The 16,675-nt window shown below is 46.0% G+C and overlaps 1 protein-coding gene across 1 annotated transcript in view; it reads right to left on the reverse strand.

The window, feature by feature from the left end:
- Nucleotides 1-5,558, reverse strand: part of LOC123754004 (uncharacterized) — a 152,615-nt gene extending 147,057 nt beyond the window's left edge. Inside the window, exon 1 of the mRNA XM_045736092.2 lies at nucleotides 5,418-5,558. Coding sequence (XP_045592048.1) covers nucleotides 5,418-5,423 — 6 coding nt within the window. The 5' untranslated portion in view covers nucleotides 5,424-5,558. The remainder of the gene's footprint in view (nucleotides 1-5,417) is intronic.
- Nucleotides 5,559-16,675: the final 11,117 nt, after the last annotated feature.

A 16,675-nucleotide genomic window follows, 5' to 3' on the forward strand; every position in this document is an offset into this window, starting at 1 on the left:
AACCTCTGAACCTTTTCCAGTTTCATTATATGCTTCTTCAGATGGGGACTCCATGATGAGGCGGCATACTCTAAGACTGGCCTCACGTAGGCAGTGTAAAGCGCCCTAAATGCCTCCTTACTTAGGTTTCTGAATGATGTTCTAACTTTTGCCAGTGTAGAGTACGCTGCTGTCGTTATCCTATTTATATGTGCCTCAGGAGATAGATAGATAGATAGATAGATACACACACACACACACACACACAGTAGTGTGTGTGTGTGTGTGTAAAAATCACGAAGAACTTAATTAACACGTGATCAATAATTTGAAGACGTATAGCCACGAAGGGAAAATTAAACAAGAAGTTACTTGAGCGCTTTCCTGTAAATCAAGCCATCATCAAAAATATACTTTTGATAATGTGTTGATTAGCACGAAAGCGCTCAACTAACTTAGTTAAATTTTTCCTTCTTGGTTATACGTTTTCAAATACTGTATATATATATATATATATATATATATATAAGGATTATATACACTATATAATAATCACAATAAACCAATCCCAGGAACAGCAATAACAATACAAACAAAAGCAACAACAGTGAGTTCTAAAAATTCCAGCAACTTTCCCCCCTTCAAATACCGTAATTTGAAGCCGCAAATTACCGGATATATTTCAAGGTACTTTTATATAATGCAGGGGTAATTTGACTTTTCAAATGTGGCAGTGGAGTGAGTACTCTGCAACACATGTATAAGGAAGTAGGAAATGTAGATGTTTACCTCTCAGAATGTTTGGTAATATGTTTATTGTTTGTGATGTGTTTATATGTATGTATTAACACGATGTACTGAACGGGGTGAGAATAGCTTGAGCTACCTCATCCCTTTGTGTGTATTTTACCTCAATAAACTTATTTCAATTTCAATGTATAAGGAACATATCAGCTTCAGCAACAACCTGATCCATCTCACTGATTACTGTGTGTTGCTTGTAACTCAAACTAGAGCAGAGTTTATATAGTTTTTATAGTTTTTGATTTGCTGGCCGATAATAACCTATTCTATTATTCACAAGACTGCAGTTGACAATATAGGTATTTATTTATTTTCAACTCGCGTGGAGAGTATTATATAAAAATATATAATCAATTATATTTGTGTAATGACATTTTCAAATAAAGTTAGATATATATACACACATACCAAAAGAATAGGGGTGGTAGGAGAAGAAAATATCAAAGTGTTCAGTGAGGATCCACAAGGTCTTCTCTGAGTACTCTTTATTTTCTTCTCCGAGGCTATGGGTCCCTACACTTGCACTAGAGGTAGTACCCCTTCTAGGTTTAAAATAAATTATAAAAGTATAATTGATTTAAAAAAAAGGATAACTTATGTGAAATTGGGATATGATGGAGGGAAGAGATCTGGAGTGATTGTATTCATGGTTGTATTAGGCTGTACGCACTCCCCTGGTTCACGAAAAGGACAAACTGATAATCTAAGCGCAATAACATTGATAACGATAGTACTACTAGTAACACAAATGGTGATATTGGCAGTAGTAGTAACACAAATGGTGATATTGGCAGTAGTAGTAACACTGGCGATGATATTCAGAGTAGTATTAGTAGTAACACAGGTGGTGATCTCAGCAGTAATAGTAACATTGGTGATATTAGCATAGTAGTAACACTAGTGGTGATATTCACAGTAGTAACACTGATGATGATATTCACAGTAGTAGTAATCACTGGTGATGATATTCACAGTAGTAACACTTATGATATTCACAGTAATAGTAACACTGATGATATTCACAGTAGTAGTAACACTGATGATATTCATAGTAGTAACACTGATGATATTCATAGTAGTAACACTGATATTCAAAGTAGTAGTAACACTGATGATATTCACAGTAGTAGTAACACTGATGATATTCACAGTAGTAGTAACACTGATGATATTCACAGTAGTAGTAACACTGATGATATTCACAGTAGTAGTAACACTGATGATATTCACAGTAGTAGTAACACTGATGATATTCACAGTAGTAGTAACACTGATGATATTCACAGTAGTAGTAACACTGATGATATTCACAGTAGTAGTAACACTGATGATATTCACCGTAGTAACACTGATGATATTCACAGTAGTAGTAACACTGATGATATTCACAGTAGTAGTAACACTGATGATATTCACAGTAGTAACACTGGTGATGATATTCACAGTAGTAACACTGGTGATGATATTCACAGTAGCAGTAACACTGATGATATTCACAGTAGCAGTAACACTGATGATATTCACAGTAGTAGTAACACTGGTGATATTCACAGTAGTAACACTGGTGATGATATTCACAGTAGTAACACTGATGATATTCACAGTAGTAGTAACACTGGTGATATTCACAGTAGTAACACTGATGATATTCACAGTAGTAGTAACACTGGTGATATTCACAGTAGTAACACTGATGATATTCACAGTAGTAGTAATACTGGTGATGATATTCACAGTAGTAACACTGATGATATTCACAGTAGTAACACTGGTGATGATATTCACAGTACTGTAGTTGTAAGTAACACTGGTGGTGATTACAACACTTGTAATAATCGTTATTATTAATGCAGTTCACACGGTAACCAGAGGTCCGATATGGTGCTGTATCTTCACTACTTCCTCCAAAAGGCAGTTGGCTTTAACCCATGACGTCATGCGGAGGGTAAAAAGCTAAGGGCATTCCGTTTGACTGTTAGCCTACCGTTCTACAGATTATAAGCTACTTCACAACTTCAAGGCCGTGACAGACGTACAAGTCTAATATGTTGTTAACTTTTCATTTGACATTTGAATTCGTCAAGTTCGTCATTTCAAATGTATCTGACCATTGAATAATTAAAGAAACAGATTACTAAATGGCACTTAAGTTAATGATTCAGCACTCTCTGTAACCTTGATGGAATTCAAGTTTCCAAAACTTACTACACATTAATTATGATTCTTATATGGAATATTTTTTCATGAATATTATTATTATTGCAATTATATAACTCAAGACAAACCTCGAAAGATATTGACAGCTTTGAATTAAGTTTGAACCCTTCAGGCAGAACTGGAACTACACTGCCAACAATGTGTGATTGTACTAAGTTTAGTCTGTGCCAGCACGGGGTAAGGGTCAGCTGATGCACTTAAATGAAAGATCAAGGCTGTCATCCAAGCGACTGAGAAGTAAGGTTGTCGGGTTCACTTACTTCCAAGTGATATTTTTGAAGTTTATTTTACCCCCAACGAAATATTTAAAAATCTAGAATTTTGTTTATGATAAAACTATTCATTGTCAATACATGCTAGCTAATGGAAATTAACAATGACCTAACCAATCAAGACGGAAGTAACATTCTAAATCATCAGATCTAATGCAACAATGTGCTAGGCTAACTTTCCAACTCTGTATTATGTCAGGGAAAACAATGCCGTCCAACCTTATACACAAGTTAGTAGCCACGAGACGACTCTGTACTGAACAAATACACATGTAAGCTGACAAGAGACGGCTATAAACTGACCCAATAAACATTTCATGTGGCGAATGATAGCGCGCTAACTCATCAACGGGAGTTAACAATAAAAACTCACCAAACGTGTTGCGTGAAGCAACACAACGCGGTAACTCAGGCCAAATATGTTATGTGACGGAATATAACAAAGTGTTTCCCCATTAAGCATGTTATTTGACGAGAGATACGACAGTGTTAACGTGGGCCAACCACCTTGTCTAACGTTAGATAACGGTGTTAACCTTCCCCAGCATAACATATGAGGAAGCTAACACGGTGTTGTCATTAAGCATGTTATGTGATGATATTCAACACTGTACTAACCCAACAAACATGTGTCAGCTGATGAATCAATAGTGTAGCAACCCGACAAACGTGTCAGCTGACGAGTCATCAACGGCGTGCATCAACAATATACTAAGCCACCAAACATTTCTCAGCTGACGGGAAATATGATAACCCAGCCAGTGCGTATCTACCACTCTGAGACAAGAGAGTATTGAGAACATAACCCAAGCCTACTGAACCACAAATAAACCCTGCAATAGGAAAGCCGGATCAGGACTCATGGTAATGCTTGTCCAGCAGGCACGAGTGCTGGTCCAGCAGGCACGAGTGCTGGTCCAGCAGGCACGAGTACTGGTCCAGCAGGCACGAGTGCTGGTCCAGCAGGCACGAGTACTGGTCCAGCAGGCACGAGTACTGGTCCAGCAGGCACGAGTACTGGTCCAGCAGGCACGAGTACTGGTCCAGCAGGCACGAGTGCTGGTCCAGCAGGCACAAATGCTGGTCCAGCAGGCACGAGTGCTGGTCCAGCAGGCACGAGTGCTGGTCCAGCAGGCACGAGTGCTGGTCCAGCAGGCACGAGTGCTGGTCCAGCAGGCACGAGTGCTGGTCCAGCAGGCACGAGTGCTGGTCCAGCAGGCACGAGTACTGGTCCAGCAGGCACGAGTACTGGTCCAGCAGGCACGAGTACTGGTCCAGCAGGCACGAGTACTGGTCCAGCAGGCACGAGTGCTGGTCCAGCAGGCACGAGTGCTGGTCCAGCAGGCACGAGTACTGGTCCAGCAGGCACGAGTACTGGTCCAGCAGGCACGAGTACTGGTCCAGCAGGCACAAATGCTGGTCCAGCAGGCACAAATGCTGGTCCAGCAGGCACGAGTGCTGGTCCAGCAGGCACAGGCACAAATGCTAGTCCAGCAGGCATGAGTACTGGTCCAGCAGGCACGAGTACTAGTCTAGCAGGCACGAGTGCTGGATGAGAGTGCGTGTGTGGAGTGTACCGGGTCCTCTACACTGCAAATCAGCAACTTGTGTTATTGTGCAATACCAAATGATCTTGGCGTTTAGTCTGGGGGGTTGGAACTGTTGAAAACACACACAGTAAAATAACCAGCATGTCGAGGCCTCCTCATCGCCCAACGATACAACTAGCGTAGTGTTCCTAGAATAGTGTGTTGACTAGGACGCAGTAATATAAGGTAGACGATATAGTTCCCCGTCAATTGCCGCCTCCAGCGGCCCCGTAAGTTTGAATCCCCCGCCAATTCCTTTATCTAAGCTCGTATATTTGCGAAGTTTATTCTTCGCGATCCATTTTCAAATGGACAAATGCCGCGCTCATTTTAACACAAACACAAACACTACATCACCATAGCCAAGAACACAGACGGTTTAGGCACTCGAGAAGCGATTACGACGGCTACCAAGACCGTGTTGGTGTCTTAGATGCGGAAATACATTACACAGGGGTGCATGTGAGTGTGCCAGCAGCCCCTTGTGAAAGGAAACAGCTTAAACGCCATTTCTGGAAGCGTGGCGCCTCAATATGGTACAAGGCGAGGTTCTTACCTTCATCCGTCGTGCAGGTGGGGATAGTGAGGACGCAGGGAGGCGGGCGGGGGAGGGGATGGATGCTATAGGCTAGGGTGTATCACAGGGCAACGGATAGTAACGCAGACACACCTCATCCCTCGCGCGGGACGCATCTTACTGCAGAGCCCCGCCACTCCTGGCCCGCGCCCGCCACCCCCCACCCTCACTAGTACGGCCACCCCCCTCACTAGTACTACCGCCGCCACCCCCCTCACTAGTACGGTCACCCCCCTCACTAGTACGGCCACCGCCACCACCCCCCCCCCTCACTAATACGGCCACCGCCACCCCTCTCACTAGTACGGCCGCCGCCACCCCCTTACTAGTACGGCCACCCCCCACCCTCACTAGTACGGCCACCCCCCACCCTCACTAGTACGGCCACCCCCCTCACTAGTACGGTCACCCCCCTCACTAGTACGGCCACCGCCACCCCCCTCACTAGTACTACCGCCGCCACCCCCCTCACTAGTACGGCCACCGCCACCACCCCCCCTCACTAGTACGGCCACCGCCACCCCTCTCACTAGTACGGCCGCCGCCACCCCCTTACTAGTACGGCCACCCACCTCACTAGTACCACCACCGCCACCCCCCTCACTAGTACCACCACCCCCTTCACTAGTACGGCCACCCCCCTCACTAGTACGGCCACCCCCCTCACTAGTACGGCCACCCCCCTCACTAGTACGGCCACCCCCCTCACTAGTACCGCCGCCGCCACCCCCTCACTAGTACCGCCGCCGCCACCCCCTCACTAGTACGGCCACCCACCTCACTAGTACCACCACAGCCACCCCCCCTCACTAGTACCACCACCCCCTCACTAGTACCGCCGCCGCCACCCCCTCACTAGTATCGCCACCCCCCTCACTAGTACCACCACCCCCCTCACTAGTACCGCCACCCCCTCACTAGTATCGTCACCCCCTCACTAGTACCGCCACCCCCCGCACTAGTATCGCCACCCCCCTCACTAGTACCACCACCCTCACACTAGTACCGCCACCCCCCTCACTAGTACCGCCACCCCCGCACTAGTATCGCCACCCCCCTCACTAGTACCGCCACCCCTCACACTAGTACCGCCACCCCCCTCACTAGTACCGCCACCCCCCACACTAGTACGGCCACCCCCCTCACTAGTACCACCATCCCCCACACTAGTACCGCCACCCCCCCTCACTAGTACCGTCACCCCCCTCACTAGTACCGTCACCCCCTCACTACTACCGCCACCCCCCACACTAGTACCACCACCGCCACCCCCCTCACTAGTACCGCCACCCCCCACACTAGTATCACCACCCCCCCTCACTAGTACCGCCACCCCCCTCACTAGTACCGCCACTCCTCTCACTAGTACCGCCACCCCCCACACTAGTACGACCACCCCCCTCACTAGTACCGCCACCCCCCTCACTAGTACCGCCACCCCCCTCACTAGTACCGCCACCCCCCACACTAGTACGACCACCCCCCCTCACTAGTACCGCCACCCCCCTCACTAGTACCGCCACCCCCCCTCACTAGTACCGCCACCCCCCACACTAGTACAGCCACCCCCTCATTAGTACCACCACCCCCACACTAGTACGGCCACCACCACCCCTCTCACTAGTACCGCCACCCCCCCTCACTAGTACAGCCACCCCCCCTCATTAGTACCACCACCCCCCACACTAGTACGGCCACCGCCACCCCTCTCACTAGTACCGCCACCCCCCACACTAGTACCACCCCCCCTCACTAGTACCGCCACCCCCCACACTAGTACCACCACCACCCCTCACTAGTACCACCCCCCCCCTCAATAGTACCGCCACCCCCCCCCCTCACTAGTACCACCACCCCCTCACTAGTACCACCACCCCCCCCCCCTTCACTAGTACGGCCACCCCCCTCACTAGTACCACCATCCCCCACACTAGTACAGCCACCCCCCCTCACTAGTACCGTCACCCCCCTCACTAGTACCGTCACCCCCTCACTAGTACCGCCACCCCCCACACTAGTACCACCACCGCCACTCCCCTCACTAGTACCGCCACCCCCCACACTAGTCCCACCACCCCCCACACTAGTACGGCCACTGCCACCCCTCCTCACTAGTGCCGCCACCCCCCCCCCTCACTAGTACGACCACCCCTCTCACTAGTACCGCCACCCCCACACTAGTACGACCACCCCCCCTCCCTCACTTGTACCACCACCCCCCCCCTCACTAGTACCGCCACCCCCCACACTAGTACGGCCACCGCCACCCCCCTCAGTAGTACCACCATCGCCACCCCCCCCCCTCGCCCTCACTAGTACCACCACCGCCACCCCCCCCCCTCGCCCTCACTAGTACCACCGCCACCCCCCCTCGCCCTCACTAGTACCACCGCCACCCCCCCTCGCCCTCACTAGTACCACCGCCACCCCCTCGCCCTCACTAGTACCACCGCCGCCACCCCCCCCTCGCCCTCACTAGTACCACCGCCACCCCCCCTCGCCCTCACTAGTACCACCACCGCCACCCCCCCCTCGCCCTCACTAGTACCACCGCCACCCCCCCTCGCCCTCACTAGTACCACCGCCACCCTCCCCTCGCCCTCACTAGTACCACTGCCGCCACCCGCCCCCCCCCCTCGCCCTCACTAGTACCACCGCCACCCCCCCCCCTCGCCCTCACTAGTACCACCGCCACCCCCTCGCCCTCATTAGTACGACCGCCGCCACCCCCTCCACCCCCTCACCAGTACCACCACCGCCACCCCCCCCCCACCCCCTCACCAATACCACCAACGCCACCCCCTCACTAGTACCACCGCCGCCACCCAGCTCGCGTTAACTAGTACCACCGCCGTCACCCCTCCCCTCGCCCTCACTAGTACCAGCGCCCCCCTCTCGCCCTCATTAGTACCATCGCCACCCCCCCTCGCCCTCACTATTACCACCGCCACCCCCCCTCGTCCTCATTAGTACCACCGCCGCCACCCCCCCCCCTCGTCCTCATTAGTACCACCGCCACCCCCCCCCCCTCGCCCTCGCTATTACCACCGCCACCCCCCCTCGTCCTCATTAGTACCACCGCTGCCACCCCCCCCCTCACCCTCACTAGTACCACCGCTGCCACCCCACCTCGCCCTCACTAGTACCACCGCTGCCACCCCCCCCTCGCCCTCACTAGTACCACCGCTGCCACCCCACCTCGCCCTCACTAGTACCACCGCTGCCACCCCACCTCCCCTCACTAGTACCACCGCTGCCACCCCACCTCGCCCTCACCATCACTGCCACAACCATTATCACCGCCGGAACAATCACCATCATCAGCTCTACTAACTATAACCATCTAGCTTCACTAACATCACTATCACCATCAGGGTGCTACATCACACATCCACCACCACAACCTCTCTTCAACAAGCTTGGGCCCATCTTGTACTGCCTGCAAGAATGCTACGCTTTGAAAATTCATTTACGGTAAGTAGACATTTTAAACAGTTTAGGTTTTAATAATCCATAAGTATGTGTATATTGTTAATGGCCGAGGTTGTGGGAGGTTGTAGCCGAGGTTGTGGCAGGGTACACCGTCTCCCCTGTGAGGTTGCACTTACATGTTGCCCAATAGCCAGTTATATATTATTAGGTTCGGATTGAGGTCAAAATAACGCGTTGGCAAATGCTAGAATTAATAAGAATTGTGTGTACTAGTTGTTACAATATATGTTGTTTGTTATTAATATTTCAGAGGCTTCTATCATAATATCGCATTTGAGCATTCGTTTATAAATAATGGAAGCTTTAGCCCCCTACGTGGAGGAGGGCTGAGCGGGAGCGGACGCCACCTTCCTCCCTTGGTGAGTATTGACCTTTGCAGGTTTGGCTACGGAACCCCATTGACCAATCGGGAGACGGCCTCGCTCTCCGCCTGGCCAATGGGAGCGGCTGAGGTGGGGTGAGTGACCGTAGCCATGATGGACCCAGGGTGACTTACAGGGAGCGGGGGTGAGTGACCACCTTAGCGCACACACATTCACACACCCGCGCCACACTGGGGTGACTGAACCATGCGCTATACCACACACACCTTTGTCATCTTCACCCACACACACACACTTGCCGCAATGGTGTGGCACAGCCCGCATACACCTGTATAGGAAGTGTTTCCGTGTGTAAATCAAAAATAAAATCTATTGTATAATTCCAAAATCTTTATTTCGCTCAAATTTGTTCAGGTATGCTTTATTACGATCAATTAATGTTCTATGTGCTCGCTATGCGAGTGACCTCGCCTCTACATATTTAGTTTATCAGCTTAAAGATGATCAAACGGCAATTGAGGAAGTGTCACAGCAGTGGCTGGCGTGTCCTGTCTTACCGGCACTGTGTTAACCTCCTGTGAAGGGTCGACTTCCCCCAATGTCTTCAACTCTGACATTCAAGATTTCAGCTTTGATCCCTGATAATAAATCTTGCTTGCTTTTTGTGCTTATTTGTGCTAACAAATGTTCCTGCAGATTCTTGGCGATATTACTATTAAACTTACCATTTATATTCTCCAAAGGCCTATACGTGTTTGGTCTAGACAGGTCTCTCTGCTTGAGGTCACGTGACAACACGGGTATTTAAGATTCTATGTAACTGCTACTTACTTTATTCAGACACTAATTTCCGGAGGTTCATATGAGTCCTTAAAGTTTGAACATATCACTTTGTTACTTCCCTGATCATTATTTTTAACTAATACATTACTCATTGATGGATTTTTCGTATATTTATGTTTGTATAAAATTACAGTGTGAAGGTGCATTATGTTTTGTATTTCATGTGTGTGTGTGTGGAAGGAGGAGAGGTGTGCACGGCGCGTATTGCTGTGAGTGGTGTCGTATGTCCCCTCTATATTCTGAGGCCGGTGGCATAACACCTCGGATGTCTCTCGACTTGCCTTATCTCTGGATGAAGATCGCAGTTCCTGTACAAGATTCTCAGATGAGATATATTTACATTTAACAGCTACTAATCGAATTTGACCAAAAGAACACAATTTTCAGACTCAACAGACCGCGTCAGAAAGTCAGATACGTTTAACACTTTAATGGTCACCCAATTAAACATGTATATGATGATCTACATCGTAAACGACAAGGTTGGGATCGAGAGCTGTTGGTACCAGGAGATTTCGATTAAGAAGCATGTTTCGTCTCCCACACAGTTAGAAAAAATAAATACTAGATAATGAAAACGAATTGGGTAGTTCTTCTTAAGACCTTGATTGAGTTGGAAGTTATAATTCTGGGGACTAGATGAAGGCCTGGGCGCACTGACGGAAATGATTAAGTCACATTGAGGTCCTGAAATGCAACAGAAAGTAGGAGACAACGACCAAGAACCATACAGAACCTATTTGGGGCAAAAAAAAAAAAAAAAAAAAATCAAAGTGGGGCTGTAAACAGGCCTTCAGACCTTGAAGAAATGGAAGGCACTCATCTGAGCGGAAACTATGAGCCTCTAGGAACAGTAACGTGTGCATTGTTGGGAACTTTAACTATTGAGAAACTTAAAACTCAAGAACTGGTAATTCAACAGCCGAAATGGGCCGAAAAGCGCTTCCTGAATCAAATTATAAATAAGCCCATCAGGGATAACAGGCCCTAGTGCTGGCAAAGGTCTCTGTGATGTAGTGGTTAAGACGCTCGCCTGACGTTTCGCGAGCGCTTTGTCCTGGGTTCGTATCCTGGCCGGGGAGGATTTACTGGGCGCAAATCCTTAACAGTAGCCTCTGTTTACAAAACAGTAAAATGGGTACTTGGTTGATAAACGATTTTTCTCGGGGTCGTATTCCAGGGAACATAAGATTAAGGACTTGCCCGAAACGCTACGCCTACTAGTGACTGTACAAGAATGTAAGAACTCTTGCATATATAAATAAATAAAATAAATAAATAAAAAATAAGGAAACGCTGAACAATGATGTAGAAATCTGGTGCGAGTTGTTAAACAGTGATCACCGGGATATTAAATTTGGGATTACAGGTAAGAGTGCTGTTATAAATGGCAATATCAGGGTTCCGGATTTCCAGAAGGCAAACAATTATCACTGCATGCAGACTGGTGAATGAGGGTCAAAGATGAGGGCCACATATCGCAGGAGAAACGGGCCTTGATTGGTATGGTCACAATAAATAGAAAATACAGCATCTCCATTAACATTGCTAAACTGACATTGGAAATCCCTATCCCTATCCGACAATGTCGTTCGGTTAATAATGATCCCAAATGGTTAACAAAATAAGTCACTTAACATGTCAAAAGAAAGGCGTATATAGAGAAGATTCCTTAATAAATATGCTGGGAAAGATAAAAGGGGACTTTAAACGGGAAATACTTAAGACAGAAAGAGACATGAAGCCAGGGTACCCAAAAACGCAGTTTAATTCCAAAGGCTTTTTTTCAACGTTACCAGACCAAAGTGGCGAAAAAAACACGGCCTCTGAAAACAAATGCGAACCAGCTAATAAATTTCGCGACAAATGTGTAACACACTAAATAATTACTTTACCAATTTTACATATGTTTTAGCTTATTCATTTATATAATTATTTACAAGAAAATTCAATAGGGTTTTGTGAGTTTTGATGTATAAATACAGTGCATTCTTATTACAGGTACTTGATTTGATCGCTAAAATTAATTGTCATAAATAAAATTATAAGAACAACACAGTTACATTCTTGTAAAGTCACTAACACATCGCGTTCTTCGTAGCAACACCTTTCCTCTCGACGTTAACCAAAGACTGATGCATCACCTGCGCATTCCAGGCAAAAGCGTGCTCCTGAATTTTGCCCCTAACCCCAGGAATGTGCGCGGGGCAAGGCTAAAATTCCCACGCCTATTAAAACAATACCGGTACTTGGGAACACTCTCCTTAATCTTCTCACCCATTGGGATACTTGGGATGGATGTGCCTCACTCATATGAGCCTTTATAGGTGGCTGACCTAAGAATCGCTCAAAGGCAATGAAATGTTCAACTGAACAACCTTATTCGCCATCCAGGATGTTACGAACCCGGATCCAGCGTCCTAGCCTGGAGCAGTGACAAACACGCCATCTGTGGGTCAGCTCCCGAAACCCCCGCCAAACGAACGACGACACCTAGTGAGGACAGCGTGTACTGGCCTCGAGGACCAGTTTCCCGTCTGGTTCAGCGCTCAACACCGCCGCTCCTGACCTCTGGTGAGGTGGTGCTCCGAAGACAGCGCCATCTATGGAGTGGATATGTCGAGCGTTTGTATCTGAGCCTGTGAGTGTGGTGTATTAGTGTCCCGGTTATTAATGACGTGTCTGCTTACAGAGCCGACCTGGGACCACTGTGTTGAAGGTGGAGTGAGTCTACCCGAGGCAGCCAGTCTCCATACAGTGAAGTTTGCTGCAGCTGTCGTGACGTCGTCCCCCCGGAAGAACACTGTGGTGTGTTAAGCCTGCCAGTGGAGTGGCAGTGGAAGGATTTACCCGGGACCGACGGTTGGAGACGATAATCCACTGGGGTATTGAGGACAGGAGGGTGATTGGTGATATCACACGAGACTCCTGTCTAGGGCGTACCCCTTTTATCGTTCGTGGAGTGGCCGTACCAGCCTTGGTGGCTCAGTACCTGCCAGCAGACCTGCTGGACGTGTGGTTGACGGCCTCCACGACGGTGCCCCCAGTGGACCTGTGTTGTGGCTGACCTGTGGCCAGGGTAGACTCGGCGTTCTCAGAAGACACGTCTTGAGGCCACGAAGAAAGCGCCGCGGACTCAGCACCTAGCTTCAAGGATCCATAGTCTCCAGCAGAAGACTACAGTGTTGATCCCCTTTGTAAAGTGTTAATACCCCTCCCCCTTGTGTACGTTTTATTTCTATATATTTAAATGGTGATGGTGAAAATTATATTATATTAAGTTCTTACCTTTCTTTCCCTACTCCCTTTAAGTTACTTGCGTCACGGATCGCATCCCTTGATAGCCTCTACTGGCTTGGGGCCGGATATATATCCTCCTCTAACTACATCAGAGTAAGAACCCCGTTGCGTCCCGAGAGGGCCGTAACACAGGATATAATATCTGGCAAAAAACACATAGGCCCTGGCTTAAATGTATCGAGATATAAGACGCCTCCTCTGTGGGCGCCGCCTGGTGTGGAATTACAAATGAATCTACTACATTTTAAAGAGGGAAATTTATTATTCACAAAACTTATAAGCTGAACCCAGTTACGCAATGATTCGCAACACCCCCCTTGACGGTCACATACTACAACGATAGTTTTTTTAATCACTAATCTACCCATGTAGCAGCAACTTTCTACTCTCGAACTTGTTCTACTAGTGAAAGAGAAACTACTTCAGGCCAAAATGTTCGCTATCAAACTTTCCCTTAAATATACGTCACAATAATAACATTGTGTTGTATGTTGTAATGTATCCCCGGACAAGTTTCCCATTGTCGGGGGACAGGAAGCCTGTGTACCTAGGATCCCCTAGCCAACGACTAATCTTACCAAAGAATGCATCCCAAAAGTTAACTCCTATATACCAATTTATTGCTTGAAGAACAGAGGCATCGGGTGCAAGGACACGTATCCAAATGTCTCGCCCCTTCCTAGGAATCGAACCCAGGACCAATCACCTGTGTGCCAAATGCGAAACCATTTAAAAATAATTTACCATGATAATTTGCAAACTTACTAATCTCAAGTCTTCCCGAATCATCGGATAAGGCGTGAGGACGGTGCAAGTAACCACGGCTTCCGTCGTGCACGAACTGCACACAAACGAGGCAGAGATAATTGGAAAGTTACACTTTTATACGTTACACAAAGTTACACAAAGAAAGTTACGAAAGTTTGTCACCGTAACAGCCTGTACCAGTCAACTACATTAACAACTATGATTATTTTTTTTTTTGAGATATATACAAGAGTTGCTACATTCTTGTATAGCCAATAGTACGCGTAGCGTTTCGGGCAGGTCCCTGGAATACGATCCCCTGCCGCGAAGAATCGTTTTTTCATCCAAGTACACATTTTACTGTTGCGTTAAACAGAGGCTACAGTTAAGGAATTGCGCCCAGTAAATCCTCCCCGGCCAGGATACGAACCCATGACATTATATAATAATAATTAGTTTTGTCGGGGACAGGCAGCCCATATACATATATACACTGGGCTTGTATGGAACTCAAATTTGAACTACTGACCTTCCCCAGGATGCATCTCCACAACAGTTGACTAACTTTCGCCTACCTATTTACTGCTAGGTGAAGAGAGGTATTAGGTGAAAAGAAAAGAGTCCAACCATTTGTTTCAAACCCGGGATTCCAGATTGTAGGTCGAGAACAAATCCAACTGTACTACAGAGAGGGAATCACAAATTACCAAAGAACCACGCAGACCTTGGTAACATATCCCAAGCATGTGAATTATTTTTTGCACTTACATATTTATTCCTAAATATTATATCCATAGTTAGGTCTAGGTTATGTGTTTTCGTTCTGTTGACAATCAATTACATTTGCACTATATATGGGCGAATCATTTTATTAAAGATGTGTCGATTCTGATACAGGAACCCAGTGGGCACAATACGACTCATAGCAAATCTATTATCATGAGAAACCACACCTCTCCTTCACATCACCTGGATAGTTATCATGTGCAATGATCTAAAAGTATATTATGGTTCCAATAATAACCACATGGAAACTGGCAAATAAACCTTTGTTATAAACAGAGATCATTCTCAAGTTATAATGTTATTGTATTATAATGCATTGGTTTAAAATATAAAAAGTGTATGCTGAAAATTTTTTCTTTGGAGAATTTGGTATTCTGTAAATGGAATTCTCAGGCACACTGAAATAGTTTTTGAATTCCACATTTCACATAATCAATAGTACAACATAACTAAACTTAATGAAACATAACCTAACCAACCTTAACCTAAATTAAACCTAGAGTGAGTCTAAATCCATGTATCTTTTTGCACTATCACACATATAGTGATGCAGGGTGTGAATAATTTTGCTAACAGTTTAATTTGGTCAGGTCTTTTTCCACAGGTGATGCTGATGTTACTATTTCCCGCCTTAGACTTGTTTATATCTGGAATTTAATTAATAATAATAAATAATTAAATTCCTTGAGATACTTATAACTGAATCTAAGCCAAGCAGTAATAACAACTATAGGAGTCTGCTGATTTTATTGGATGATCCACAGATGTGTGGTTCTTCTTGCATGATAGTATGATTACAGACAGAATTGATAATGTAGATTTCACTGCCTCAGATCTATAAGGTTTTATTAAGGTCTTAGTGAACTAAAAACTAAGTAAATATGAAGTTTTCTATTTTTACATTAATGTAACAAAGAAAACGCATCTGATTAGGAGGGTATCTATTATAATTTTCAATCTTCAGTACTGTATATGTATTTATGGTCATGAGGAAACAATTCCATTAAGAATTGATACAATTAGTAAATTATAAACCATAAATATATAAAGTATTATAAGAAAAATAACAAACTATAAAATGATGATAATAAGGTGTATAATTAATGTGAATAACAATAATTAGTTTTCATGTAAAATAAGTAAGTTAACAAGTAAATTAAATGTGAACAAATGATAATATAACTGATGATAGTTAATGACTACGATACAGGATAACTCGGGTTAACAGTAATTGTCTAGTAAAGTATTTTGTAGAGCTAAATAGCAAACAAAATCAATAACCATTTGCCTTAATCAAGGAAAATGCAGGGACCGTCAACAAGCCGCCAGCTTCTTCTTCTCGTCGAGGCCATTATGGTTAATGACCATTAGGTAAATCAGGTAAAAATAACTGACATTTAGGATGAAGGGGTCTACAAACTTATGCTATGGGAAATTTCTCCTCCTTATATTATAAATTTAATATACAATAATTAATGTAAGTCACATAATTCCCCCAGCATAGCAAACTGCCTCTTCCTTCTTACCTTCATTATTCAACACTCTGCATAAGGCGTATTACGACCAGTATGGAGTTCACTCCAGACAAATGTCTGGACACCACCACCAGTACACACTCCACCCAGCCTGAGATCCCCAGGCAGTTGGGCAGCTGCAAGACCTGCCAGTTCCTTGTTACGTCTAGGTAACAGCCTGTTATGCCGCCGGCTCCTCGTTCCAAGCCTCGGTGACAAAGGATGTGACATC

Source organism: Procambarus clarkii, chromosome 6 (assembly GCF_040958095.1).
Source record: "Procambarus clarkii isolate CNS0578487 chromosome 6, FALCON_Pclarkii_2.0, whole genome shotgun sequence".
In the NCBI taxonomy this organism is placed as follows: Eukaryota; Metazoa; Arthropoda; class Malacostraca; order Decapoda; family Cambaridae; genus Procambarus; species Procambarus clarkii.